The 27,566-nt window shown below is 36.8% G+C and overlaps 1 protein-coding gene across 1 annotated transcript in view; it reads right to left on the bottom strand.

The window, feature by feature from the left end:
• LOC120588271 (guanine nucleotide-binding protein G(q) subunit alpha) overlaps positions 1-27,566 on the bottom strand; it is a 270,517-nt gene that overhangs the window by 157,545 nt on the left and 85,406 nt on the right. Inside the window, exon 2 of the mRNA XM_039845612.1 lies at positions 17,532-17,716. Within this exon, the coding sequence (XP_039701546.1) occupies positions 17,532-17,716 (185 nt within the window). The remainder of the gene's footprint in view (positions 1-17,531; positions 17,717-27,566) is intronic.

Genomic DNA, 27,566 nt, shown 5'->3' on the forward strand with positions numbered 1-27,566 from the left:
ACTCGAAACTCTGAATTTCGGTTAATTCTCTTTTCACTTCCAACAGTTTCAAAGCAATAGGTATCCTGCTTCTCCAGAACTTTGTTTTATTTCACATTCTCCCTATTGTCAACGATTTTCCTCTTTACCAGCAAACTTCCATTGACCTACCCAGAACTCACGTCTCAAGTTTGAAAAACCAACAAAAACACTTGTTTGAATCTTGCTTCTGTGGTCTCCCCCTCAACCTTGCCATTTCTCTCCCACATTAATCCCCTTAGTCCTGGTTGGGATTCTTATCACCTCATTTCCAAGGTGTTCCTCCTGCTTCTAGAAAGTGCCCCGTGTCACACTCTGGCCTCACTTGCATTCTGAAAACACAGACTCCCATTGCCTCCTTCTGCCCTGGGCTCTGGGATGCCCCACGACAGTTGCAATCAATCCTGGGAGTGTAGAATTTGAAGGTTCTCACAATTTGGTTCCCCAGTACCTTTCCAACCTGACCTCCTGCCTCACACCTTGCTGCCTTTGGTTTGTCCTATTACTCAACTTTCCCTGGAACTGTCCTGTGCTTTCCTATTCTGTGCCTTCCCCAACTCCCATTCATCTGTCAGAATCGTCCCTGTCTTTCAGGACCCAGTGCAAATATCAGCCAGCAGAGCCTTTCTGTTCTCTTCCACTTTACTCTTTCAATATCTGGTAAAAGTCTGTGTCCCTAACTGAATGACACAATCCCTAGAGGCAGAGACTATACCTTACTCATCCCTGTATTCCTCACACAGCTGGCATACATATCCTGGTTTTGAATCCATCTTCTCTGTACTTTTGCGATGTCGGCCCAGGGTTTTCTGAATTCGGTTTCTTTATTGGTAAATGGGATTAGTAATACCTTTTCAGGATTAAATTTCAATTTATTATAACCCACCGGGTGAAGCAAAATGAAACTTTCAGAATTTTCTGATACCTAAAGCAAGCTCCAAATATAAAAAATGTATCTTATTTGCTTTTTACTTGCTGTCATCACAATTTCCAAATAATATACTTTATCTGATGAAAAAAACATCCTTTTCTCATACTTGTGGTATATCTCTAAGTTTCACTAAGCATGTTTTTCAATAATATTGCTTTGGCTGTTAGCATTAGAATCCTACTTAATTAAAAATCTCATTCTCATTGAAGACTTCCATGATAAAATTTGCTGTGCAAACAAAGTTGAGAGAAATAACAGGTGATGATGGTAACAGATGAGATACCTGGTCTGACATGGCACATTGGCTAAACCGTTTACTTTTAAATGGCAATAAAGAAATAAAGGAAACTGCGAATATTAAAAATAATAAAGGACAGGTGATCTAAATCATTTTTAAAAAAATCAATCATCCACCAAATGTTATTAATGATGCATTTTGATCAGACTTAAGAAAAGAGTTTATAAAATCTAAAGTGGGGTAAAAAAATGAGTACCATATTCTAGATGAAACAGGATAAATTTGATGGAGACTGTGAAATTTCACCCAGCGTTGTCTGTGGTCGCCCTAGAGGGTGTACAAGTTCTGTCTAATCAGCCAGCCAATTTCCTTAACCATGAGACACAGAAACGGAGTTAACTTACTTCATAGCCTCTTTTACTTCACTTACCACCTCAACATGCAATCTTGGAGTTTCTGCTTTAATAATTTTGCAATTTGGCCCAGACCTCAGTATCACACACAGCTCGAAACCAGAGGAGGAAGTAAAATTTGTAGCTGTCACCAATATCTAGGTAGACATCATAGTCTGTAGGTGGAGATATGAGGAAGTCCAGGAAGGAGCGGCCAGTATCTTAGTCAGAACAAGGGCTAGAAGGTACCATGAGCAATACAGGTCAGAGGTCATTAGGAGAGAGGTCAACTCAGGTCGGTAGGGCCAGGTACTTTCAAATGAGAAGCAGACTGGACATAAAAGATTAAGGTCTGAGGTCCAACTCTACTTAAGTGGGTTTGGTCATAGACATAGAACTCGGGCAGCAAGAATGGAGTTGGCGGTTAAGAAGGCCTTACAAAAATTACAAAAGCCTGGGTGTTAGATTCACCTAGAGGTGCCATGTATCTGCTTTGGAAGCCTGAATATCATTTCATCTCACAAAGCCTCAGTTTCCTTTTATTTATGGAAAGGAGAGGACAGTAGCAGGGAATGTGAAGAATAAAATGGGACACTTAGATGTCCTAAGACAGCTGGTTCCCTGGTAGGCACAAATAGCTAAGAGTGAATTCACTCTCATTAAACATTAATTCCCTTCCCTTTCCCCAGGAGCTCAGGGAAACTCTTCCACTCAGGCTCTGTCTGGTTTACAGGAGGGCAAGTGATCCATCCTGAGAGAGAAGGGAATGAAAAGGGGAGGAAGCAAAAAATTTCTGACACTGGCCGTTCTACAACAACCTATCATTAAAGCACAAGTGAATATACTTGTTTTTAAAGGAGACAGGAAAAAAAAAATGTCCAAAATTGGACTGGTATCTAACTGCAGCTGCAGAGTTGCATGACTTTGAGAGGTCACCTAAAAATCTGTGCCTCTGTTTCCTCATCTAACAACCAGGCTACATGTATCTTCCATGTTTCACGGAAATACTAAAACAAAACAGAAAATACCATTAAATCATTTTCAAATTGCAGGCAAAATGTAAAAGCCCTTACAAGGACAGTGATGAGATGACTTTTGACTTTTCGTATCTATTTGGATAATTTGGTAAGCCAGGTCAGACTTGCTGACCTAAGATAAAGCCAACCCCCGTCCCCTGCTAAGCTGAACATTTCCCGGAGCAAGTTCCTAAGAAGACTAATGATACATCCTGCTCTTACTGGGAAAGAGAGTTTCTCCTATTACATTCTGGCATACTTTTGCTTTTGTTTAGTAAATAGCTGACTGCAGAGACCACAAATAATCAATTTCCAGAACACGAAAAGATCTGAGTGATGGAGTTGATGGAAGTTCACACTTGCTTATGTTTTAAAAACAAAGTTTACAAAATAATTAGTTCTTAGGTCAAATAATTAGCAAGTCTTTTGGGGTGACCCACATTAAAGTTGGTACAGGGTAACATTCTTTTACATTTCTTTGACTCCAGATTGTTGAAATATATCAACATATTTGAAAGTGATGCATCAATTATTCAGAACAATGTTCGTGATAGGGTCTCTAAGGAAGCAGCTAGAGTCTATACAGGCTCCTTTCAAAAAAAGACACACAAAGAAAGATACACACACAAACTTGCAAGGAAATGAAATGCAAACTATAAAAAAAAGTACGATAGTGAGATAGTGTCAATAGAAAAATTTCTAGTTTGCCTGTAGTATTCTATTGCTCAACTAAAGAAAACTAATCTTCCTAAATGATTTATCATAAAAATGGTGCACATATGTGTTTTCTCTATGTTCAGAAGAATGGCCTTTATTTCAAGAGCTCGTTCTCTATTACCAGGAAATAAAATTCAATCAGATATTAAGGATGATGAATACGAAAGTTCCTCTCATTTAACATGGAACTTTAATTAATATTGAGTTATCAGATATATTTACTACATTTGTAACAGTACCATTAGTAAGAATTATATGGTTATCTGTACTGTTTTATTATAATAACAGTAGTTACACTGAAACTATAAAATCACTTCTATGATTATTACTATTATTATAATAATCTGATTATAATCAGGGCTAGGCTACCTTTCTCTAGGCTCAGAGGCTGGGTTCAGATAATCTGCTCAGTAATTAAGCTCCTCAGGTGATATCACATCTTACCAATGTCTGAGAACCACTGTCTCAAGCTCAGACCTACAAATGAAATGCTGGAACATCAAAATTCCTCTTCAGAAGAAGCAGTATGGCCATAATATTTCACATCTGTCAGAAAATTCTATGAGGTAACTGCACGGGGTCACTGGGTATAGACTTGCTTAATCTTACCTATAGGTTGATGATGTAACTTGGAGAGATTTCACACTGAATTCTTCAGATGTAAATGCCATTCAATACCCCTTTTGCATTTAGGAATTTTCTGTCCAAATGATCCTTGAAGGAGTACTCATCGTATGTACTGCCATACTTGTCCATGCTAAAGGAACCAAAGGGACACTATGACGAGCCACATCTGAGAATGAGCACAACATGCCAGCCAGGGATTAAACATATATCTGGCCTAGAGCTTGCTGACACCTACACAGATCTTTGTTCTTTATCACAACTCACTTTTAAAATGAAATAACCAATGCAAGTGATACACCTGACATAATATCTCCAAAAAAAATAAAATAAGATAATAGCTCCAGTTAAATAATTTGCAAATGTCACAGTCTCTGGAATGAATGAATTTAGAAGGTCTATGGCCAAACAGTTTGAAAAGAAATATATCATTAGTATTAAACAATGTAAATTCAAGTATCACTTTCACCTTTTAGATTGAAAAGACTTAAAACACTAATAAAACTCAGAGGTAGCATGGATGTAGTAAAAACAGGCACAGTCTGCCCCACATTGTAATCTGGTATGATCTTTCATGATGGCAATTTAATAATATTTATCAAAAGCCTTAAAAGTATGTATACATCTTCACTCTGTAATTCCATTTCTAGCAATTTATCCCATAAAGATGTTCATTATAGTACAAGTGAGAAAGCATATCAAAAAAAAGTATTTGTGGTATATATCCAATGAAAACAATCATTATTTATATACAAGTTCACACTCTATAAGCAAAGTGCATGTCTTAAGCTTCTTCTGGCCCTAAGAGAAATAAAAAATTCTTATTTTTAAAAAGTTTAATTTCACATTCATCAAATATCCATGTTATCAGTCAAAGATATAAAGAAGAAATAAAAAAAATGCACATGATCAGAAAACAGAAGTCAAATAAATGGTTGTAAGAATTAATTTAAAAGGCCCATTATCAGCTCTTTTTGCTTAAATTTTTATTCATTTATTCTACAATATTTACTGCATTCGACTGTGAATCAGGCACTAAGCTAGGTACTAAGGACACAGCAGTGAGCAGAGCAGTCTTGCCTCTGGCAGGGGCTGAAATGGTGGAAAAACAGTTGGAGGGGCCGCACAACTCCACCTACTCTTTCTCAGATGGAAATTAAATATGTGTGTCCTGGTGTCAAAGGTGTTTATGGAGTTAAGTACATGAGTTGCCTTTTGGGAATTATGAAGTCCAACTCTGGTTTTAAAATCCAGCCTCATAAACTTACAAATTGAGTGATTTGGGACACACGTTTTAAACATTTTTCATCTGTTTGGAATACTACTAAGTACACCTCCCATTTTTGAGCATGTTAAATACCTGGCATTGCGCAAGGCCCAGAAACACTAGGCAAAAGTTATTTCTCTCCTTTTCCTTCTTTTCTCCTTCCCTTTTCCGCACTGGACTGGTCGCCCTTGGTTGCAAACACACTGGAGTCAAGATAATGAGATACTCTGACTATCAAGGAAGAATCAGTCAATGCTCCTTGATCCTAGCAGTAACAAGGATCCTTCACTTAACATTCCCCACTGTTGTTTACAGTCTAGACCAGCTTAAGTCCTATCAGAGGCCAGGCCACTGCTTCCTGGAAACCACTGGTGTACCTGACAATGGGAACCCATGTCTCATTCTTGGGTCATAGCCTCTTCGATATCTTTAAACAATTTATAATTTCTCCTTAACTATTTTGCCCTTTACCCAAAGACCCATACATCTCTCCTGACCCAGCACTTCCTGGGAAGAATTTGACAACAACCATTTAGTAGACACTTAGTCTGATGTTACCATCCTAAAAGTTTTATATCTGTATTCAATCGTTAATGCCCACATTGACTGTATGAAGTGGGTACCATTATTATCCTCACTTTTCAGATGAGGAAGGCACAACTTAGAAGTTTAGGAATGTCCTTTGGCTGAAATTCTATTAAGGTATAAGTTCTGAGACCTTCTCTCCAAAGGGTAGCCCACTGATGATTTCACATTTCCTCTGGCGATGGAGAGTCAATTATTTCAAATACAGCTCTACTTCAGGCAACTTTGACGTCACCTGGGAGCTTATCAGGAAAGAAAATCTTGGGCATACCCCAGATCCACTGAAATACAACCTGCATATTAACAAGGTGTCCATGTGATTTATATACATGGTGACATTTGAGAGCACTGTTCTAAAATATAAAATCACTGTTTCCAACTTTTTATTCAGTGAGAATGACCCAAAGCTTCCACTGGACTATATGACACCTTTACGTAAATTAGAAAAAGGGATCCCATGTGCACACAGTGTTTGGAAAAAACGATAACGTCAGTGTACAAAAAAAAAGGCAACTATTCCTTGGGGCCACTATTCTCTCCCATGGCTGGGCACAAACTGGACAATATCTACTCAGACCATCTGCAAAATATATGGTGGTATTGGCCATTTTATGCCAATTTCATCTTTGAAGTGAAGTAGTATCTTCATACTGACACTGTACTTGGCCCTGGTAAGGCCAAAATTCCTAAAACTCTGACAGTATTGCTAACACTAAATTTTCCATTATAATATGGAATATGGGATCAAGGTCAATTGAAGTGTAACAGAATCCAAAAGTATTTTAAAACCCAACTTTAGTGAGGGTTTGGCTGCAGTGTTCTATAACCAAAGAGCTACACACTCTTACCCCTTTGCCATGGGCACAGCCTGTTAACAGAAAGTAAAAATGGCTAAAAGAAGGTCAAGAGAATGAAGACTAGGCTAGTCTTCAGGACTGCACAATCACCTGAATTGCTGAACTCTTATCACAGAATCACTGGAAGTTCACCACCTCCCAGACATGTCAATGTCTACTGTCAACACAGTCTTCTTTTTAGCTCAAACCATTAGACTTTTTACCACAGAGGATGTGTGTACATCCAAAGAAGCAGATAACCCACCGACGATTCCAGTACTCTTGTACAACTCAGCAGCGATACCAACTTTCTTGATATAAGCCAATAATGCCACTCCTCTAAGTCATTTTTCATTTTAAACAAATAATACAAGATTATAGAAAACTGCATAATCATCTTACAAAGTACTGGTGGCAACAACTTAAAGCTATCTTCTTAGCAGATTCACTTCAAGAAACATAAAATCAGGAAAATAAATGTGTTCAAAGTATAAGTTTACAACAGATTAGCCAAAATTAATAATCACAGCTTTTAACGAAGTATTTTTTCAGCTCTTGAAAGGTGTCATAATATAATAGAACACAAAAATGTCATTATTTTTTAAAGTACATTTGCTTGCTGATATTTGTGTTTGGATATATGTACACCTGTTCATGAAGATTATGAATATTCTAACTTATACTATTTAAAAGCATAATTATGTAGCAAGTATAATTGATTTAGGGCAAAATGACATGGTGGAGTATGGTTTCTCAGAAGTAATAAGATTTTAGGCTTTGATACACGTGACTTAGGTAAGCAATACTGCTACTTTGTCAAATATTAAGGAAGGCCTACTGTAAATATCTCCATAAACAAAAAGTAAGCCCAGAACTGAAATTATTCCTTCGGTGGGGTGAGAATGAGAAGGAACAGTACCAGGTACCCTCACCAGATCCCTTCAGGCTTCATTAAGCATTCACTTTCCTTCGTTCCAACAGATACGTTCTGCCTCTCTAATTGAAAGTAGATGGACTAGCTTAAAATTAAAGGGGAAAATTATGCATTACTTGGTTAAAAAAATAAGTATTTATGTGATGCTTTGCCAGGAGTTAACCAAGAACAGCCAAATGACCAGATTCACAACTTCCTACTCAATCAAGTGTGTTAAACTACGACACGTGTATTTAATATGGTGGCTGTCAGTCCCCGGACCTTCAAGGTCTGAGGGTTGAAAGGGGTTTAGAGGGAGACTGCTTAAGCAGAGTTCTCTCATGTGTTTGGACGAATGAGTAATGTTCCTTAAACTGCTTACTATTTTCTTTTTTTAAAAAACAGCCAAATTAGTTTATGTTGACCAGTACATAGGAGATAGTTTTTTGTTCATTCATTCAACAGAGTAGAACAGTGTGCTAAATACTGTGCTAATTTAAATAATGAAAGCCCAGTCTCTACCCTCAAGTGTGAATTTTCTTCCTTTCACCAATTTTAAACAATGACAGACACATGAGATGAGTTACTTCCAGATGAGATGGGCTGCGAAGCAGACTGGCCACTGGTAAGCTGAGGAAACGTTACCTGAAGACAGTTGTTATATATGTACAACATGGAGAAGATGCTGGTCTTCATCAGCTTTATCCCCACATATATAAACAGGGTCCAAAGGTCATTTCTAATGCACAAGACAATAATCACGCAGGAATATGTGTATATATATACAACTGTGTGTGGATACCTTTGTCTACAGTTCTGCCTGTGCTTTATACCCCTACTTCAACAAAATAAAGTACTTTCCAATATCTCAAGACATAAATAAATAAGAAATTTATGCGATAGGGCAAAATCAGCTTGCATAACCCTCTTTCTTACCTGACTATAGCCCGTTCACTCAGCCAGACTTAGAAGGTCTATTTCTACAATAGTTGGAGACCACAAAACAAAAAAGAAAATCTAGGTGAGCCTGTTCATTCCCTCTAAAATGCTATAGATAGTGAAAATATGAAATCAGAAAGGATTCTGGTCCCAAATCAGCCAAGTTAGTAGAACCCCATTGCACTCATAGTCCAGCCACCACTCTTGTTAAAGGAAATGCTAAAGTGAGAGAACATATGACCCCACTGAATAATGACAAAGCCACATAGCAACTCCATCATCCCTTGTAAATGAAATATCTGATAATAAAAATGTCACGTTATTAATCTAGGAAAAAAGGAGTCCTCTACTGAGCTAAGCAGCCAACATAGACTGAATAAGGAAATAAATTGAGGCCCCAAGAAAGGAAAGATGTTTGTGTTATAAAGAGCAATTACTACATTTGGATTCACTCTGGGAAATCTACCCATTAGTTAAAGAAATATTCTTAAAGGTACCTTAAATTTAAAGTAAATAAATTCAGCTCTTGTACAATCTTGAAGAAGAAAACCAAAGCTGAATGACTGACACTGTACAGTATAAAATTCACTGCAAAGCTCGGGATATACAATATAGTGTTGACACATAGATACACAAAATAGACCAATGGATCAGAGTAGAGAGTTGAGAAACTCATACACACATTCACTTGATTTGTAACAAAGGTGGCAGACATGGTATTACATTGGGTAAAGGATGGTATTTCCAGTAAATGAGTTAGGTTAATTAGATATCCATATGGGAAAAAAAAGAGTGAGCACCTTCACCACCTCGCATCATACTCTACAATCTATCTGAAGTGGATTTTAGATCTGAATGTAAAGTGTAAAACAACAAAGAATTAAAAATAAGAGACAATAGGTTATCTATATGACATTAAAGTAGGCAGAGATTACTTCAAAAGGATACAAAAAGTACTAATCAGAAGGAGGAACAAACGATAAACTAGACTTACTATAATTAAAAACTGCTTTTCACTAAAAGAACCAAGAAGAAAACAAAAATTAAGCCATATCTTTAATATATAAAGAATGCCCGCAAAACAATAAGAAATAAGAAAACACAATAGAAAAAAAAAGTAAAAGTATTTTATAAAAGATAGCCAAATGGCCATTAAACATACGAAAAGGTACTCAACGTGCCTACTTATCAAGTAAATGGAAATTAAAACAACAGCGTAATACCGCAATCCAGCCACCAGAATAGCTAAAACAAAAAGATTAATAAGATCAAGTGTTGTCAAGAATATGGAGCAACTAGAACTTTCATACTCGGCTGGTGGAAGTATAAATTGGTACGATCATTCTGGAAAATTCTTCGGTAGCATCTCTATATTGACACTGATCAGATGTATACCTTCTGACTCAGTGATTTCAAATCTTAGGTACATACCCCAAAGAAATGTATGTTTATGTTTACCAAAAGACAGATACAGGAATATTTATATTGGCATTATTTATAATAGCCCCAAACACCCAAACTTACATGAACAACAGGATATATAAACAAACGGTAGCATATGCATAAAACAGAATACTATTCAACTGTGCCGTTCAGTAGAGCAGCTACTAGACACATAAATTTAAATGTAAATTCAAAAGATTAAATAAAAGTAAAAACAGTTCCTGTCACACTAGCCACATATGGGTTCAACGGCCACATGTGGTTAGTGGCCACTGTGTTGCACAGCACAGACATAAAGCATTTTCATAAAGTTCTATGTGGGTATTGCTATTATGGAGCAATGGGAATAAATGCATTACAATTACAAGTAACAACATGGGTGAATTCCACAAATGTAATGTTGAGTGAAATAAACCAGATACAAAAGAACATATAGTATATGCTTCTATACACACAAAGTCCAAAAACTCACAAAAATAATCTATGTTATGAGAAGTCAGGATGGTGGTCACTTTTTAGGGGTTGGAAATATAAACAAGAAGGGAGTATGAGAAGACCACTGAACCTCTGGTCATTTTGATTCAGATCAACAGATACAGATGCAAATGTGCTCACAATGGTAAAATACATGCACTTGATACTGATGATGTGTGTACTTTTTTGCATATAAAAATTTCCAAGAGAGACAGACAGACAGACAGAGAAGAAAGCACCTTAGTCTATTGTTGAAGTCTTTCTTTGTTTCAGAGTCCCCTCTGATGAAACTAAACTCAAGTTACTCATCCTGGATAAAGGATAGCATGCCTTGGGATTATGGATTAATTTCAGCCAAAAAAAAAAAAAAGGATAAAAAATCTCATATTCATCATCTTTTTTTACATGGCTGGAAGGGGTATAAAATGAATATAGAACTGCAATCAAACACAGAGTAAAGAGAAGAAAATGTGGCTAGAAAGTATTTCAAGATATTAAAAGAGAAAGGAAAGTAGATATTCAAAGGGATTTTTGAAGTTATTAGTACTAGGGAATCAGTGGTGACTCAACTCCCAACCAGAGTCCTAGAGAGAGGGAAGAGGTGATTGATGGATCATGTCAGTCATGAAAAGTTTCTAGATTTCTTTAGACAATTTATTAGAAAGAAAACTCTAAAAGATTTATAGAAGCAGGAGTAGAAAGTGTCCCTATGAAAAAGTGCTGGCTGTCTTTGGTGGCTAGTCACCAATGCAATTAAAATAAGTATCACTAAACAATACCCACGAACCCTTCATCTGATTTGGAATCTCAAACATTGTTTAAAAAAAAACAAAAACAAAAAACAAACAACCTACATAGATGTAAATATTATAATCACTTATGATATTGAGATGCAAAGAAAAATCTCCATTGGGCTAGAGACCATCGTCGAAATGAATCTGTTGTTTACTATCCTTTTTTTCTATAATTTTTATAAGTGCTCTGGAATGGACAAAGTTCCAGAAAGGCAGGAGCTTTAAATTATAACCAAATAACTTTAACAACGGATTTGTCTCTATTAGAATTTTGGAATCAGAGAATCGGCACGAGAGACAGCGCTGAGAAGGATTTCCGAAGTTGTCTAGTTCATCCCTTGTCTTATTTCTGCAACATTTCCTTAAAGAATCTCACATGTTAAAAATACATTCTATTTTTGAACACATCCAGATAAGGAGATTTCTCTATCTCCCTTGGTATCCCATTTCAATGACTGTCACTTCGAAGAAAGTTTTCCTTAAAAACCTCCTAAATCTAGTCATACTGTTTAAATTATTTTCTGTTTATTTTATTCTGAATAAAGATGGAAGATTAATAGTATTCATTCTCTTCATGATGACAATTTATTTTATAACTTCCAAACTCTTTTTTTTTATTTATAAGACATTTTTCACATCCGTTATCTATTTAACCCTATTATTATCTGTCCCATTTTACAGATGAGGAAATTCAGGCTTAGAGAAGAAAGAAATTTAGGCTTAGGAAGGAAATGTGACAAACTGAAGGTTACTCAACTATTCAGTGCTTGGGCTCAAACTCAGTTACTTACTTCATAAATAACTGTTACTAAATCACTAACCCCTGAACCTCCTCCTGCACCCCCACACTGAACAAGCCCAGAAGAAGCAACTGTTCTTTAGGACAGGCTTAGAAAATGCTGAGCAAAATTGGAGGGTTTGCTTCTACAGAGAATCCACATGTCACTTTATCCTCTAAATTGACAGTGTGATTTTGCAGTGAATAATTGTGATTTGTGCATCATTCCTCTTCTTCTACTAACTGTACCCAGAGTCCCCTCAGGGACTGTCAATCAAATTGCCCAGCTTTGTCCAGAGAGCTAGCACAGAATCCAGGGTACACCAATCGGGCAAGTTTTTCCAGGAATTTGAATTTTGAGTAAAGTCAAAGAAGACTGAAAACAGCCAGAATTCATCTGTCTCACAGAGAAGTTCTCCAGACCCGTCCTGGTTTCCAAGAGCTAGTCCTTCAGCTTCTCCTCAATTCTTGGAGTGAACTCATAATCCCACAAATTCTCTTTCTACTTAAGTCAGCCAGTTTTGGCTTCTGTTGCTTGCAAGCAGAGAACCTTGACCGATACGACTCTTCAGAGGAACAGATTAAAATATATGCTGATTAACTTCTGCTTTTACGATGTGCTTATTAAACTGGTGGGAAATATTAAAATGAAATCTGTCTCTTAGCATTTTATAAACTAAAAAAAATTCCTCATGTTGAAAAAAGTACAGTAATTTCCTATTCAACTGATCAAAGACAGGAATAAGTTGGCAAGTTCTTCAGAATCCTGCTATCTCTTGAAAATGGCTTCTGCTATCTTAGATTTCTTCAACAAATACAGAAAATTCAGGAAGTTGTAAATTCTATTTAACGATACTTTCCCTGTGACACATCCTCTCTTAAAGAGTTCAGAGAGGACGAGAGGAACTGTAGCAACATGTCCTCTCGGCCTCTACACTCAGGAGAAAAGGAAACACAGGTGTCAGGACTGCATACTCCTGGCTAGTTAGTCAAAGGCAGCTGCAGCCTAAGTGCTAAATGAGCCCCAGTCATCAGGACTAACAAGTCTAAAATCATAAACTAGAATAGAAAAAAGGTGACGTTACCTACTCAGCATTAACTCACAGCTCAGTTCTATGCGATAACTATCTAGAGTTCACTTCTTAAAGAAGCACTGCATCAGATTCCTTTCTCTTCTTCAGATTGGCAAAGAGACCTGAGGCCTGTCCATACTTTGAAACTGCCACAAGAATACCCTGATTTCACAGTTCACAGAAATTACAAGGCAATGATAAAGGGTTCCAGGATCTATATATCTGGAGCAATCTGCTCAATGAACAAAAGGTCCTATAACACTGTGGTATGTTGTGGAGGAGACAATGACTATAAAACCAGAAACTTGCTTACCATAAGGTAATTTGCAATGTGACTGAGAAAATAAGGTATGTGCCTGTGAAATAAAAGCAGGCAATGAAGGAAGAATGGCAACTGCCGGGTATAGGCAGTAAGTACACAAAACTGAAGGGTCAAAACCTTGTGATCTACTTCCCCACATAGATCTTCAAGACAGTTCTTAGCTATGTTAACACAGAAACTATTCACCTCTTCCTTTTTGTTAAGAGCTGATTTCAGCACCAAAGGAAAGAATAATCAGGAAAACACGTCTTTATAAGACAGGAAACCAAAAAATAATGTGATGAAAATTCTCTTTTGGAAAATAAGGAATGACACAGTAGTCTCACAGTTGAATGCCTTGTACCTAGTAGAGGCTTAAACATATCTTTTGATTTGACTAAGTGACAAATATTTAATCCTTTTAATACCAGCTATCAACAGTTGTGTTTAGGGAAACGGCAATATTTAGAAATAAACCCTAGATCACATACATTCAGAAGAGTCCTCAAACGTGTTCTCTCACTTGGGCTGAGTCCAAGCAGCTCACCTATAAACATTACTTGTTTAGCAAAGAAAGTCCAAGGACAGGATAGCAGATACATAGTCGGGGAAGAATTCATCTTTATTTTGGTAAAATTTTGGAATTTATTACAAGCCACTCCTGAATTAGTGAGCCCTAGAACACTAAGTAAGGTCTACGAAAAGTCATGCAATATCATGCCACCATCTGGGACAGAGATTGTGGCCTAGACTCCCCCTCACCACTATGCTAGCCCCTAACTACAACTTTTAATCCAATGTAGTAATACTTACACAGTAGAAAAAGAAATTCCGATATTCTGGTATGGCATTCCATAGCTAGAACAAATTTCACGGCAAACAAAACTGTGAGCAATTTCCCAGTTAAGAACAGGCCACATCACGTGTAAGTTATGCTTTACCTAATAAAATATATGAACTCAGAAATAAGTACAGATAGGCTGGACAATACTGAAAAGTGTTTGTTTTTATTTATGCTACTACTGTAGATTATGGCCAATGTGGCACTAGGTACAAAGCTTTTTAAAAAATGAAATGGTTATTTATTTTATATCTTTAGTGCTATGAAATAACATAAATCACAATGCATTACTTCCCAGTAATTGCTAATAAAATGCATACTAAATACTTTAAACTATTTATAAAATATAAACCACTGTAACCAAAAACTTCTGTAAAAAATTCTAAACAAAACGTAAAATGTTATTATTAAGTAAGTATCATAGACAAGAAAATAACATCGAGACTTATTAGCCTAGATTCAAAACCTTTCATAATAAGCACATCGTAAACCATATTTTGGTTCTTATTTTCTAGTTCTCCTCTAGAAGAATTCTGCTCAAGGTAAACTGACCAATTTAATTTATACACTGTATGCACATTCCTTTTTCTAAACATTTAGTTCAAGCATTCCTCCTCTCCAGTGTGCCCCTCCCTCAGCTACTCCCTGCCTCTTCCTGAATTGTAAATTCCTGCCTATTCCTGATTAAACTCTGAATCTCCAAAAGCACATTGCATTTATTCTCTTATGCACATAAAACAATGTTGACAGCTATTTGCTGATTTAAGTCATCAGCTCAACAACTCTGGGGACAGAAGAGGTCAAGACTTTCAGTTGTTTAAGCTTACAAAGCATTTACCAATTCATAAAACAAGAATTTTCTGAGCCTCTACTATGTACAAGATACTATGTTAGGGACAAGGATGACTACCAAGATGGAACTGGCACAGTTACTTTCAAGGAGTTTAGAATCTAGACAGGAAATGAGATCAATACACAAATCATCATAATTAATACAAGCAAGACAATTATAAGTACTCCACTATGGGTTCTGCTAAAGGACGGTGGGATTACTTAGTACTATGAGGGAGAGTAGAAAAGAACATTAGGAGGAAGAGGCAGTTGGGTGGAACAGGAAGGAGACAACAAAATTCCTTAACAAGCATTAACAAAGGCAAGGAATGGGAAGAGCTCAGGAACTTAATGGATAAAGTGAGGGGAATGCGATGAGTTAGAATATATATATGTTGTAGTGAAAATGGAATAAATGCGAAAGTAATTTACAGTATGAATTAAAGGGGATTAAACATATTGAAGAATTCAAGGTCAGCGGACAATAATGTCACTATTTTAGGCAGTATTTAAAGTAACCAAAAGATGTGGGAAGATTTCACAGGATAATTATATCTGAGAAAAATTGTATTAATATAATACAATTTTTATATTGTATTATAAATATAACTTTTTATGATGTTGATTGCTAACTGAATCAACATAGTAAAGTCTACTTAACTATAACTGATATAAAGAGCTCAAATAATGCATATTGTTAAATATTCTTCAATGTGTTGCTGTATGAATAAGGTATAAATTCCACTCCACCTTCTACATCTACATAACAATGATTTCGATATGAAAATCTAACATCTACATGACAGTGATCTACATGTGGAAATCTAACATCAAGGCAAGAACCTGAAGGATTCTTCTGGAGCATCTAAGAAAGATGATTTTTTGGTATAATTTACAAAGATTATACTATATTTTAAGGTGTAAGCTGGCAACACATATCAATCATACCACACGACTGGAAACTCAGCCAGAATTCATTAGATTGCCATGTTATCAATCAAATATAGATTGGTAAAGTCACTGGTATTTAAAAAAAAAAAAAATCCCGCAACAGAATTGTCTCACAACTGCAATAAAACAAGCATGCCACCTATTTCAGAAACTCATTACACTGAGATTTCTTAGGGACAAAATAACACTGATCCTTTAAAATTCAGACTGCTGAGAATTCCAGGCAGCCTCATCTGAGTTGGGCGGCATACTCCCAGGCTCATAAAAGGTTCATGCCCAGATCTTTTCACTCTTGAGAACAGAAGCAGGAAGGATTATTTGTGGAGGGTCTCTATGTTATTTGGAAAATAAGAACACTACGTGTGAGAGTATCAGATAAGAAATAGCCAATTAATTTCAAGGAATCATCTAAGAAACAGAAATCTCTGATTTCAAGATTATTTGTACAGTCAGATGCTTCTAGATAGTAACAGAAGTGAAGGTGCACAAAATTGCTTTATTTTACCTATGATTCATTTTTGTGAGTTAAATCTCAGTTTATGAGTCATACTGGGCATGCCAACTCCTTGCTATTACCTATTAATCCTGGTATATGGAAATATCCTTGAGTGTAGATTATCAAGAGTACTAAGAGAATGAAACTTCTGATTGAAGGCCCTAAAATACTGCTGGTACAAATGTGGTGTTTTGTCAACAAGAGGTGAGGTTTTACCAGCTTGCTCTAAGATCGACAACTACACGCCCCAAGGATCAAAGACTGCATCCATTGGGGGCCTCTGCACAGGTGTCACTCCCTGGTGTAACTTCCTGTGGGGCAACTGAAGCATCACTCAAACCTGGAGCCACCATCATACGCGCCAATCTTGTTTGGCATCACGTATCTATAATATTTGGAGTGTGAGTGATTACAACATTTGTTTCCACCAGAATAAAAAACTCCGTTTCCTGTTTCAACTAAGAGATAATGCTGGATATTGGAAATGTTTGTTTTCTAAAAAGCTGACAATTTAGATCTTCCTAACCCTTTCTCAAGTGATTTTAGAAGTTTCCATGACTTTAACACAATTGCAGAGAAACGCGTTTGAAAGGTTATTGGAAGTGACAGATGGACCTATTTTGAAATAAAATTAAGCCTATGGTACTATTGAAAGGAAGTCACGAAATCCAAAATTAAACCGGACAGACTGGTCTTAAGCTGTTTTTGTTCTTTTTTCAAAGAACTATAAAGAGTGGGAGGTTGAAGCAAGGCCACTGCCTCATCTCTGAATTCCCTCATTTTGGTCAGTTTGTCTTGAATTTACAAACTGTTTCCTTAATGGAATGTGCACCCTTAAATTTTAAACTTCCACATATTTATTGCTAAGAACACAACTCTAATTTTTTATATATGTCACTTCAAAGATTTAAGAAAAAAACATTTATAATAACTTACTGAACCATTAAAAGATTCATTTAAGAGATGAAAAAATGTACATTTCAAAAAAACCCACTATGAATCCCAGACACGTGAAGAGACCATTTGCACTATGGACAGCTTTGCCGGCGGTTCCCATGAGGAGCCAGGCCTACCTTATTGTGCTCGTACTTGTAGGGGATCTTGAGCGTGTCCATGGCTCTGATCATAGCCTGCATGGCCGTGAAGATGTTCTGATACACCAGCTTGGTGAAGCCCCTTTTGTCTTCATCGGAGTATCCCGACCCGTGGATGATTCTCATTTGCTTGATAAACGTACTCTTGCCACTCTCTCCTGTCCCTGAAAGATGGACAACAGCAGCTAGTCAGACCACGACACCTTCTCACAGTTCCCAGACAACTCAACTAGAAATGGTGGCCCAGAATTGGCATTTCCCAGTGGCCTGCATCACAGGAGAGTGGCATTGCTAGAGGTGGAAATGCCACCTGCAGTGAACACTTGGCCAAATTAGAGGGATGACAGTCCATTTCAGAGGCAGAGGAGCTTAAAAAAAACCCTGTCACTTCTTTGGAAGCCACTCAGCATGAATTTTGATAGTGATTTGTAACCATGTATCTTCTAAGAAACACAATGAAAACAGCGTCTTTTGAATAGAATAAACCCTTGATAAAGCTCTCTTCCCTGGAGAATATCTGAAAAGTTTCCAGAAGGCTGGGTTATTTAGGCAGGATTTGAATCTGGAAGTGACAATGCACTTACACAAATGCTGTTCGGAGAGTAATAAGAGAAAAATACCTAAAGTTTTCTAGACATTTTCTTCTTATTTTAAAATGGGGTATACAGAGAGTATAGTATCCAGATAGAAATGAGGATTTTTCTGGACAGCAATTGCACTGATTGCTAGGGGGTTTGGTTGACTGATTATTCTAAGGAATAACCTAGTTCAGAATTACTATAGTGACTTTCCTTCCTTCTGCCCATTCTTGATAAATAACATGGCACAGGAATTTATTTTTACTGGATTTTTTCTTCTGTTCTGTCTCATTTTTCCCTTCAATATTCTTTTTCTGGTACCATAAACCTGAAGTTAATCTCTAACAAAGCTACAAATGTCTGTGGGAAGAAGGAAAGATGGAAAGATGATATCATTTCACTGACTGACAGTACATTTCTTCTACAGGGAATATAAAACTATGAATCTAAAAATCTTCCTCTTTCTAAATGTTAATTGACTTTTTTTATATATGTCACTTCATTTCTGAATTACTTCTCACTCACTTTTGAATTTCCTTGAGATTTCCAAAACAATAAATGTCTTTGTCTTCCCTTAACAATGTGAGAAAAAGTTAGAAGTACCAATTTAGATATTAAAGATGGAAGAATACGATAATAAAACACAGATGACTTTGTGACCAGTGTCCTTACTGCCATTTCCTATCGAGGGGGGAGAGGTGGGGTGGAAAAGGAGAACTAAAACCAAGACTACAACATCTACCCTAATTTCATTTTTCTGGTGGTTGGATTTCATTACTATCTTTACAAACAATCACAAAAATTCAAATAAGTATTACAGTTTTCATAGAAGCACTCTTAAGTGAGTACAGATGTCTTGGTAAACACAGAAGTCTCACACAGTTACAATGAAAGACTATTCCTAGTCCCATAGTTCTGCAGTTGCCAATTCCTTTATCATTTCCACATGACTTTTAATAAAGTGATCTGGAATTCCTTGAAATATAAAGTTAACACTGCAATGTGAATGCTATCAACCCATTTTAACAAGCTTAATCCAAAGAGTTGAAAATATTTTATAATCCCAACCAAGAACACTGGACAAAAAGGAAAAGTATCTAAAAAGTAGCATCTCTAGTAGAAATAATGCTATAAAATTGTTTCTCATTACTGATCAACAATTTGTAGAAAGAAATTAGTATCTTGACCAAGCAGTTCAAAATACGTGGGGGGAAAAATCTAGATTGTGTCTTTGAGTATTATCCTTATCACAGAGCCGACCGCTCTGAGGGCCCAACTCTAGACATAATCATCAAATCGAATCTCTGCCAGTTTTTTCCACAACAAAAACAATAAATCTTAGCGAGTGAGGTTAACGGTATGAGGAGAAAAGGAAAGAGAATCAGGCAACAGGGTCTCTTTCTCTTGGCTATCTGAGAAGCTCTGTATACTCATCTTCTCAAAAATAAAATAAAAAAAAAAAATAAAGGCAAAAAAGTAGGAGACGAAATATAAACTACACTGGCTAGTGATTCATTTAAGTCTTGCTAGGCAAGAACCATCTGCACTTGGCACCTCTTTGGGCCTAATCACTAAGCCCCTGGGCATCACACTAATGCAGACTCCCAGAGGTGGAATATGGGACTGATGAATGAATGTGGAGGAATTACAAGGAAAGAGAAAGGAATTGAAAAACATCGACTCCACAGTAAGATAATTTCCTGTTGCCTCAGACAGACTCAGAGCTCTTCTCTAACCATTTTCTCATCTTGCTTGGTGCTCCTGGGGGCTGACTGGCAAGGATTTCACACCAGCTCTGTCTGGTCAGTCTTTTGCTTGGATCAAGTCCATAGGAGACACCAGGAGGAGACCAGAGAGCAGAATGAGGATGGGGTATTTATTTCCCCAGTTCTCTCCCCGCAAAGGCATCACAGATATGCTGTGTCCTCTCCAAAAGGCCCAAGCCCCAGCTGGGGGGCCCTCTCCATGTTCCTGCAACCACTCCCTCCCTTTGCCCAGCTGTTTTGGGGCCCAGTTATTGCACTAGTTCTCACTGGCCCACACCTTTGTAAAAGGTTCCTATATAAAACTCAGTCACTCAGTCGGAGTATGCCACATGGGGACCCTGACTGGTACAAATGCCAAAAGGAAAATGGGGGCAGCTTAATAAGATTTAGGACAGGAAAGGCAAGGGAGTGGAGGGTACCCACTCTTCTTTCTCTGCCCTTTCTCTATAAATCTTATTTAAAAGGTGCTTTGTAGTTTATAAAGTGCTTCTTAGTCACTAACTCACACTCAACACTCTTCTAAAGGGCAATCACGATGAAGAAATGATAGAGCCCAAACCAGAATCTAGGGCTCCTGACTCCCCCCAGACCATAAAGTACTAATAAATCCAGTACCTGTCCCCCAGAGCGTATGCGTGAACCCTTTTTTGCCCCTTTCTCTAAGTCCAATCTCTAAAATATAGAGAGAAAAAGTGGTCTCCTGAATATCCCCTCTTGTAAAGGAAATTAAAATAAATGTATTCAACCCTTTACGCTTTGCCAAGTACTTTGAAATACACTGTCGTTTTATCCTCTCAGAAATCTGTGAGGGAGATGTGTTTACCCTCATTTCATGCAAAAGTAGAGGCCTTGGAGAGGTGAGGCATCATAGCTAAAATGACATGGCTAGTAGCGAGCAGCATGAGGGCACAAGCTCAGTCTTTAGCTGCCCAGTTTGGGTTTGCCACTACAGTTGACCCTTCAACAACATGAGTTTGAATTGCTCAGGTCTAATTATACAGGAACAGTTCAAATCTCAATTGTTCAAGGGTCAACTCAGCAGTTGGGGGTCTGCTTACATGGAGGGCAAGCCGCAGTTCTGTGTGGAAGGTCAGCACTCCTACCTGCCAAGTTGTTCAGGGGTCAACTGTTCACAGCTGCCACAAACTCAGGATAATTAACTTCTTCTGCCCAGAGTCTAAAAATGTCCCAACCTGGCTTTGACTACACCCATCTTTTATCCATTTAAGCTAATTTTGAATTTCTGAATACTAATTCAATTAATGGGGACCTACTTTGAATCTTGGTGCCATCTTCTAATTGACTAGCCATCCCTCCTAGGTAAATTTCACTTATGAACTTAATGTTCACGCTTTGCTTTTATTGCATAAATGCAGCAGATTGAAAGTGAAGGCAAAGCTTCATTTAAGAGAAAATTCATGTGATGCAAATGCTGTAGGTAGAATGATACAAGTAGTCAAGTTAAGTATTATTCTGTACTAATACTGGATTTGACCAAAAAGAAAGTATATGGACTAAAACATCAACCGAGCGAAAAACGCAGCTTCTTTATTCTGTAAAGAGTTTTATTATGGAGACAAATGAACTGTTCTTAACAGATGTGTAAGCCAAAGAGCACGTACTTCTCTTATTTTTATAGACTTAGACAATATTCTCAGGGGTTTGAAATGGACGTTTCGACAATCTACTCAAGATTAGGATGAAAAAATATTTGGTACAATAAAAAAAAAAGCTATTCCCAAATTATACAAAATGATGTTCTCTAAGGCCACATGAAAGTATAATGAGAAACTTCACAATTCTTTAACTATGAATGAAAGAAAGCAGACTTTTCTACTAGCAGACTGCTTTGCGAATGCAGTGATGGCTAATTTCTTTTCGCAGTGCAGGGCACAAATACCTATCCTGACCTATCCAAAGAAATATAAATCTACTGTTTCCAAACCACTGGTAAAATAAAATCTAATAAGGAGCTCTGACATGAAATGCCTGGGGTGGGGGTTGGGGTCTCATTATTACTAATTTGAATATATCGCCAATCTAATCATTAATAACTTTCACAAGCATATCAACACACACAAGGTTATGAGTCCCACAGAACTCCTACTTTCCTTCTTCAGTGGTCTCTAGAAGTATGGCTGAAAATTTCCCCCAAAAAAGTCATTTGTACCTTTGGACAAGTACTCTGCCTTTTCTTATTCCAGCTCATCAAAACACCCAGAAATTAGACTATTTAAGAATCAAGCTATTAAAAAGCCTACTTCATGCAGCATGCGTAATTGGCTTTGAGAGATACTTAATTTTTTTCTCTTCTCTACCCACTGGATTAGGATAAAGCACAGAGAACAATCCCCCAGTTCATTTCACATATCCTTCCATCAGAACAAACATCAAATGTGAATTTAATATCCTAGTATGGAGTGCATCACTTTGTAAGCAGTTAGAATACAGCATACGAGACAGATGCACTGTCACACACAATCCGATGCTTCCATTTTAGGCTTCGCCAAGAGCTTTTCAACACAAAAGGATTTCCATATCCAGCCTCAGTCGCAAATCCATACTTACTCCATGCATCCTACCCATACTAAGCATCTCTAAGTTTACTCTGATTATTCTGCCCATTGCACGATGGAATCTGTAAACAGTTCCATCCAATTAATCACTAAAGGGAGGAAAGCTTTTCTTGTCTCACACTCTACCTGAATGACAGTTTTAAATTCAGTAATATATTAACTTCTTAACGGCTATGTATTATCATTTATTGTTGAAAGTGATCATAGATTCATTGGTTCCTCTCTCCACTTAAGTTGGCTCCTTGGATTATACTTTTTTCAAAAGAGCTGTGAGGCACAATCCGTGTAGAATTGCTCAGTGCCCTAAACATGTCAGCTACTATTGTCACTGTTCTGAAGGACACTAATGTCCCCAGTTTCCATACAAGGGCCCTGTAAAATAATCACTGAACACTGCACTGTCAGGAACTTCGAGGGTCCTCAGGGTTCATTCCCTTTATCCTGAAAAAAGAGAATATACCCTCTCTGGGCCTCTTACAGACTCAGAAAGACCAACACCACTGCCATCTCTTTTAGGCTCCCAGGAAAAAAGAGACATGCCAAAACAAAGTTATAAAAACTGTGGTATTTAAAGTTGTACAATAAATATATTTGTTTCATCATGCCAGTGCCTCTGATGACTGTATTTGGAGATATTGTCAAACCATCAGAACTCTATATCTGAAGGCTTTAATTAATGTGAAGGCTCAGGCCAAATGCCCCTGCCCTGCCCTCGGGATTGGCCAGCACCCAGATAAAGAGCGGCTAAGAACAAACCCAAGTCTCACAGTGCTCAATTATAATTCAAGTCACTGTACTTAAGGTCCACTGTTTTAGGCCAAGAGTCTAAAATATGGAATCTAAGCATTACCAAAGCTGAACTTGGGCTACTTCCACATAAACTTGGTTACAATAGAACCAGAAATTTCAATGAAGAAGTTTCTAAACCACAAGCACATCGTCGACTCACACCTGCCAAAAATTAATAGACTCAGATAAAAGTGATTTAATACACTGGGCCAAAACACAATCCATGTGTTGTTCACGTTCCAGGCTACAAACTCTAAAATACACGTATTCTGCCTTCTGCCCTCTGGATTCTCTTCTACTTAAATTATAAACCTGAATCTGAAACGGAGCAGCTCTAGTATCATAACTACTACTCCTTTAAAACTGTCCTTTGAGGGCAAGGGTTGGGGATACTTAACCCTTTAACCACAGCAAGGTCTGGTAGGAGGTAGTAGTTTTTAAAATGTAGCACAGAAATTAACTATCACCAACTGTGAGTGGAAATTGAATAGATAGGTTAAGTTAGCAGTAACCAGGACAATTAATAACAACTTACCCAGTTAGGTTGTTTTTAAAGGAATGAGAGGCAAAATGGATTGAAAATGCAGTTTCTTAAAAATATCTGTTAGTTCACCTAGTCATAGTTGTCTCAAAGCTGTAGTATCCTCTGGGGAAAGTACCTGACAGTGCTTCCAGGTTACTCAAAGGTACAGAGCATTTTCTTGGAAAATCCACTTTACCATGGAGTGTCCATGGCAAATATCTGTGTATTAAAAACTAGCATCAGTTAGGTGCACGATCTTCTGAATTTACTAAAAACCATTAAAATGTACACTTTTACATTTTAAATGTGAAATTTGTGGTATATTAATTATATCTCAAGTTTTAAAAAAAAATTAAAAACTAACACTAGTATAGTCTGGAGAAGAACAGGATGTTTACATGAATTTTCATGCTAAAACTTTTTCTGGAGGTGACTTTGAGCCATCCTTTCCTCCTGGAGGAGAGACTGTTCACTCTCTTCTGCCTCTGGGAGTGTTTCAGAGAAAAAGTTTGAGAAGTCCTGAGCTCATTTTACACAGAAGGGAAGTGACTTGTTCCAAGAATTCTGCTGGTTGACAACTAATTAGGAAGAAGATGGACTAAACTCTACCACGGTCTCCTGTCTGTCCAGGGCCTAATCTTCTGTCCTCGCAAACTTTCTTTAATAAAACATTTTTTCCAATTTACAAAAGTTATAAATATTATAGAAAATTCAGAAAAATGAGTTTTCAAAATTGCTAAAATTTGAACATTTTAATACATATTTTTCCGATCTCCTTCTCTAGGCAAATGTACTTTTACTGTCTTTTTTCTAAAATAAAACTGGAATAATGCTGTACTATTATTTTTCACTTAATATATTATGATAATTATCCTAAGATACTAATTATTCTTCAGAAATAGTTAATAATGTTTGTCTGAAAGGCCATCATAAAGGTGTGGGGTTATTTAACAATTGCCCCATTGAAACAAATTTTGAGTATTCCTAATTTTTCATTTTATAAATAATGCTGTGATAAACATCCCTGAAGAAAACCCTTTGCCTAAATTTCCAGTTCCTTAGAAGAACAACATAGAAATGTGATTAGGTGAAGTTACAAAGGCTCTGACTACCACATCGTTGTACAAGGTGACACACACATCAGACTCCTTTTCCCGCTTTTTTTTTTTAACAACACTATACTGTTTTAATACCTACAGTTTGAGAAACAAAAAGAAATCTTTTTTAATTTTCACCTTTACTTATGAAACTTGTTGCATTTTTTGTCATTTGTTATGTCTTTTATGAACTTGCCTTTTTTTTAAATTTGAGGACTCAATGTCTTTCTTATCAATTTCTTAAAACAAATGAAGTTTTAAAAACAAAATGAATTCTTGGTTATAAATACTTCCCCAACTTGTCATTTTCTTTTCATGTACTAACAAAATTTGGTACATAAATTTAAATTTTGCGTTTAATTCATCTGTGTTTTCCTTCATGATTTCTTTAATTGGTTTATGTTTTTAAAAAGTCTCAAATTTTTACTTATTCTAGCTTTTGTGGCTTTATGTTTTACACTTAACTAATCTACCTATATTTTGATGTGTGCTGTGCAGTGATTTTTTTTTTTAACAACCCAAAGACTTTTCCCCCAAATCATTCTATACTTTAAAGTTATTTTGTCAAAGGAATATTTCTAAATATAATGGAGTGTTTGATCCAAACATGTGGTTTTTCATGTCTTCTAAAGTGCTTCCAAAATGGTGATCAATTAAGTATATGGAATATACTGAGTCTCTTAAAGTATCTCGGCAACATTCCTTTTGTCTCTTCTTCCTTCTGTCTCTTCTTCCTCAGTCTCTCTAACCAAGTAGTAGATAAACCTTTCCCTCCCTAAGATTAGATTCTTGCTCCCTGAACATTTAAAGGCTTCTCAAGAACCATAGACAAGATATGCCAGGATGTCAAAGATCTTAATCTCTCTCACACCTCATAAATTTATGTCTACCTATATGACATATTCTGCATATGCTGCCTTTCTAAGCTCTGTGACCTTAGGGAAGTTACCTGTCCTCTCAAAGCCTGTTTCTTCACCTATAATACTATTATCTACTTTATAGCTCTGAGTTTTCACTGAGTTAATCCAAGTAAAGCACAGTGTCTGGTACATAATAAGTACTCAGTAAATACCAGCTATAACTTACAATGAAAAATAAAGTGGAAAAATGAGAGAATAGTCTGATAGAGGGCTGTGGAGTGTGCAAAAATGCAGTAATCAAGATAAAAAATATTTTAATGCAATAATTTTAAAAATCAAAATTAATGTCAAAATAATCCATGATGAAAAAAATACGATTTTTAATAAAGACAGGATCAATAACAGTGCTGAGCCATACTGTCATCTCAGAAGCTGGGTTAAATTCTGTATCTAAAGCAAGTACCTTACTCACTCTTGTCTTGGCCCTGATTCTAATTCACCATTCACCAAAATAACTGAGATAATCATCTCCAGTGTCTCAATATTTAAAGCCACAGTGTTTGAAGATTTTTGCTTGAATAGTTTTATTGAGTATATACTCCATGCCAGACATTCTTCTAGGCATCAGGATACATGTAGTCCCTGCTTTCACAAAGGTAACATGCAAGTGTAAGTGGTAGATGACAGATAAATAGACAGAAAGACAGATAAAAAATAAAACATCAGATAGAGATAGGTGTGATGCATTAAAGAATTAAAGGATAATGAAATATAGAGTGATATAGTAGCTATTTTAATTTAGGAATCCAGGATAAAACTTTCAAAGAAGGTACGTTTATACTGATACCCGAATATTCAAGATATAGCCATAAGAAAATTAAAAAAAATAGAAAGCATTCCAGACAGTGTACCAGCTGACACAGAGATCAAAATGGAAACAAGCTTGAGTGGCATGCTGGAGGGCCAATGCGACCGAGGTGAATTGAGTGGTGGGGAAAGAGGTAGATGATCATGCAGGAGCCTTGGCTACAGAGGCAGAGGCAAATCATATGGAGTGTAGTATTTCAGGAAACCAGTTTAGATTTTATTAAGTGCACTAAACAGCTTCAGAAAATTTTAACCAGGGACGTTACATGGTTTGATTAATGCTAAGTAAAGAATGGATTATAAGAACAAGCTAGTAAGGTATTTCAATAACCCAAACAAAAGATAATAGTAGTTTGGACCAGAATGGCAGGAGACATGATGAAGAGAAATGGAATCATTCAGGATCCTGCGTGGAGATGATAAGTAGAAAGGGGAGAAGATGAAATAGGGATAACTCCTAGATTTTTGGATAGATAGAGGTCCTAGATTCTTAAAGCCTGGAAATGAAAAGATTTGGATAGAAAGAGGCTCGTTCAATTTGTAATGCTTATTCATTCCAAGCAGAAGCACTTTTGTACACCTACAAGGTCCACTGCATCGATGTGGAGAATACACATGAAACAGCAGATGCAATTTGTGTCCTACATTCTCTAGGCCTCTAATAAAAGCAAGGACACAGCCATAAACGAAGTCCTTATGCTAATGCATGAGTCAGAGCACACTGCAAAACCAGGGCTATAATTTCATTTCCTGTGAGATAAAACTCCTTATGTAAAAAGGTACAAAACTTTTTAGCCTCTAAGTTACACACACACGCACGCGCGCACACACACACACACACACGTATCTATTTATTTATATTTATAAAGTGGCAACATTACTACATGCACACTTCTTTCAAGAAAACCAGGACTTGACTATTACTTGGAATGCATAAAGATACTAAAAAAATACCAAG

The sequence above is a fragment of the Pteropus medius genome, unplaced genomic scaffold (assembly GCF_902729225.1).
Source record: "Pteropus medius unplaced genomic scaffold, Ma_sr-lr_union100, whole genome shotgun sequence".
NCBI classification, from domain to species: Eukaryota; Metazoa; Chordata; class Mammalia; order Chiroptera; family Pteropodidae; genus Pteropus; species Pteropus medius.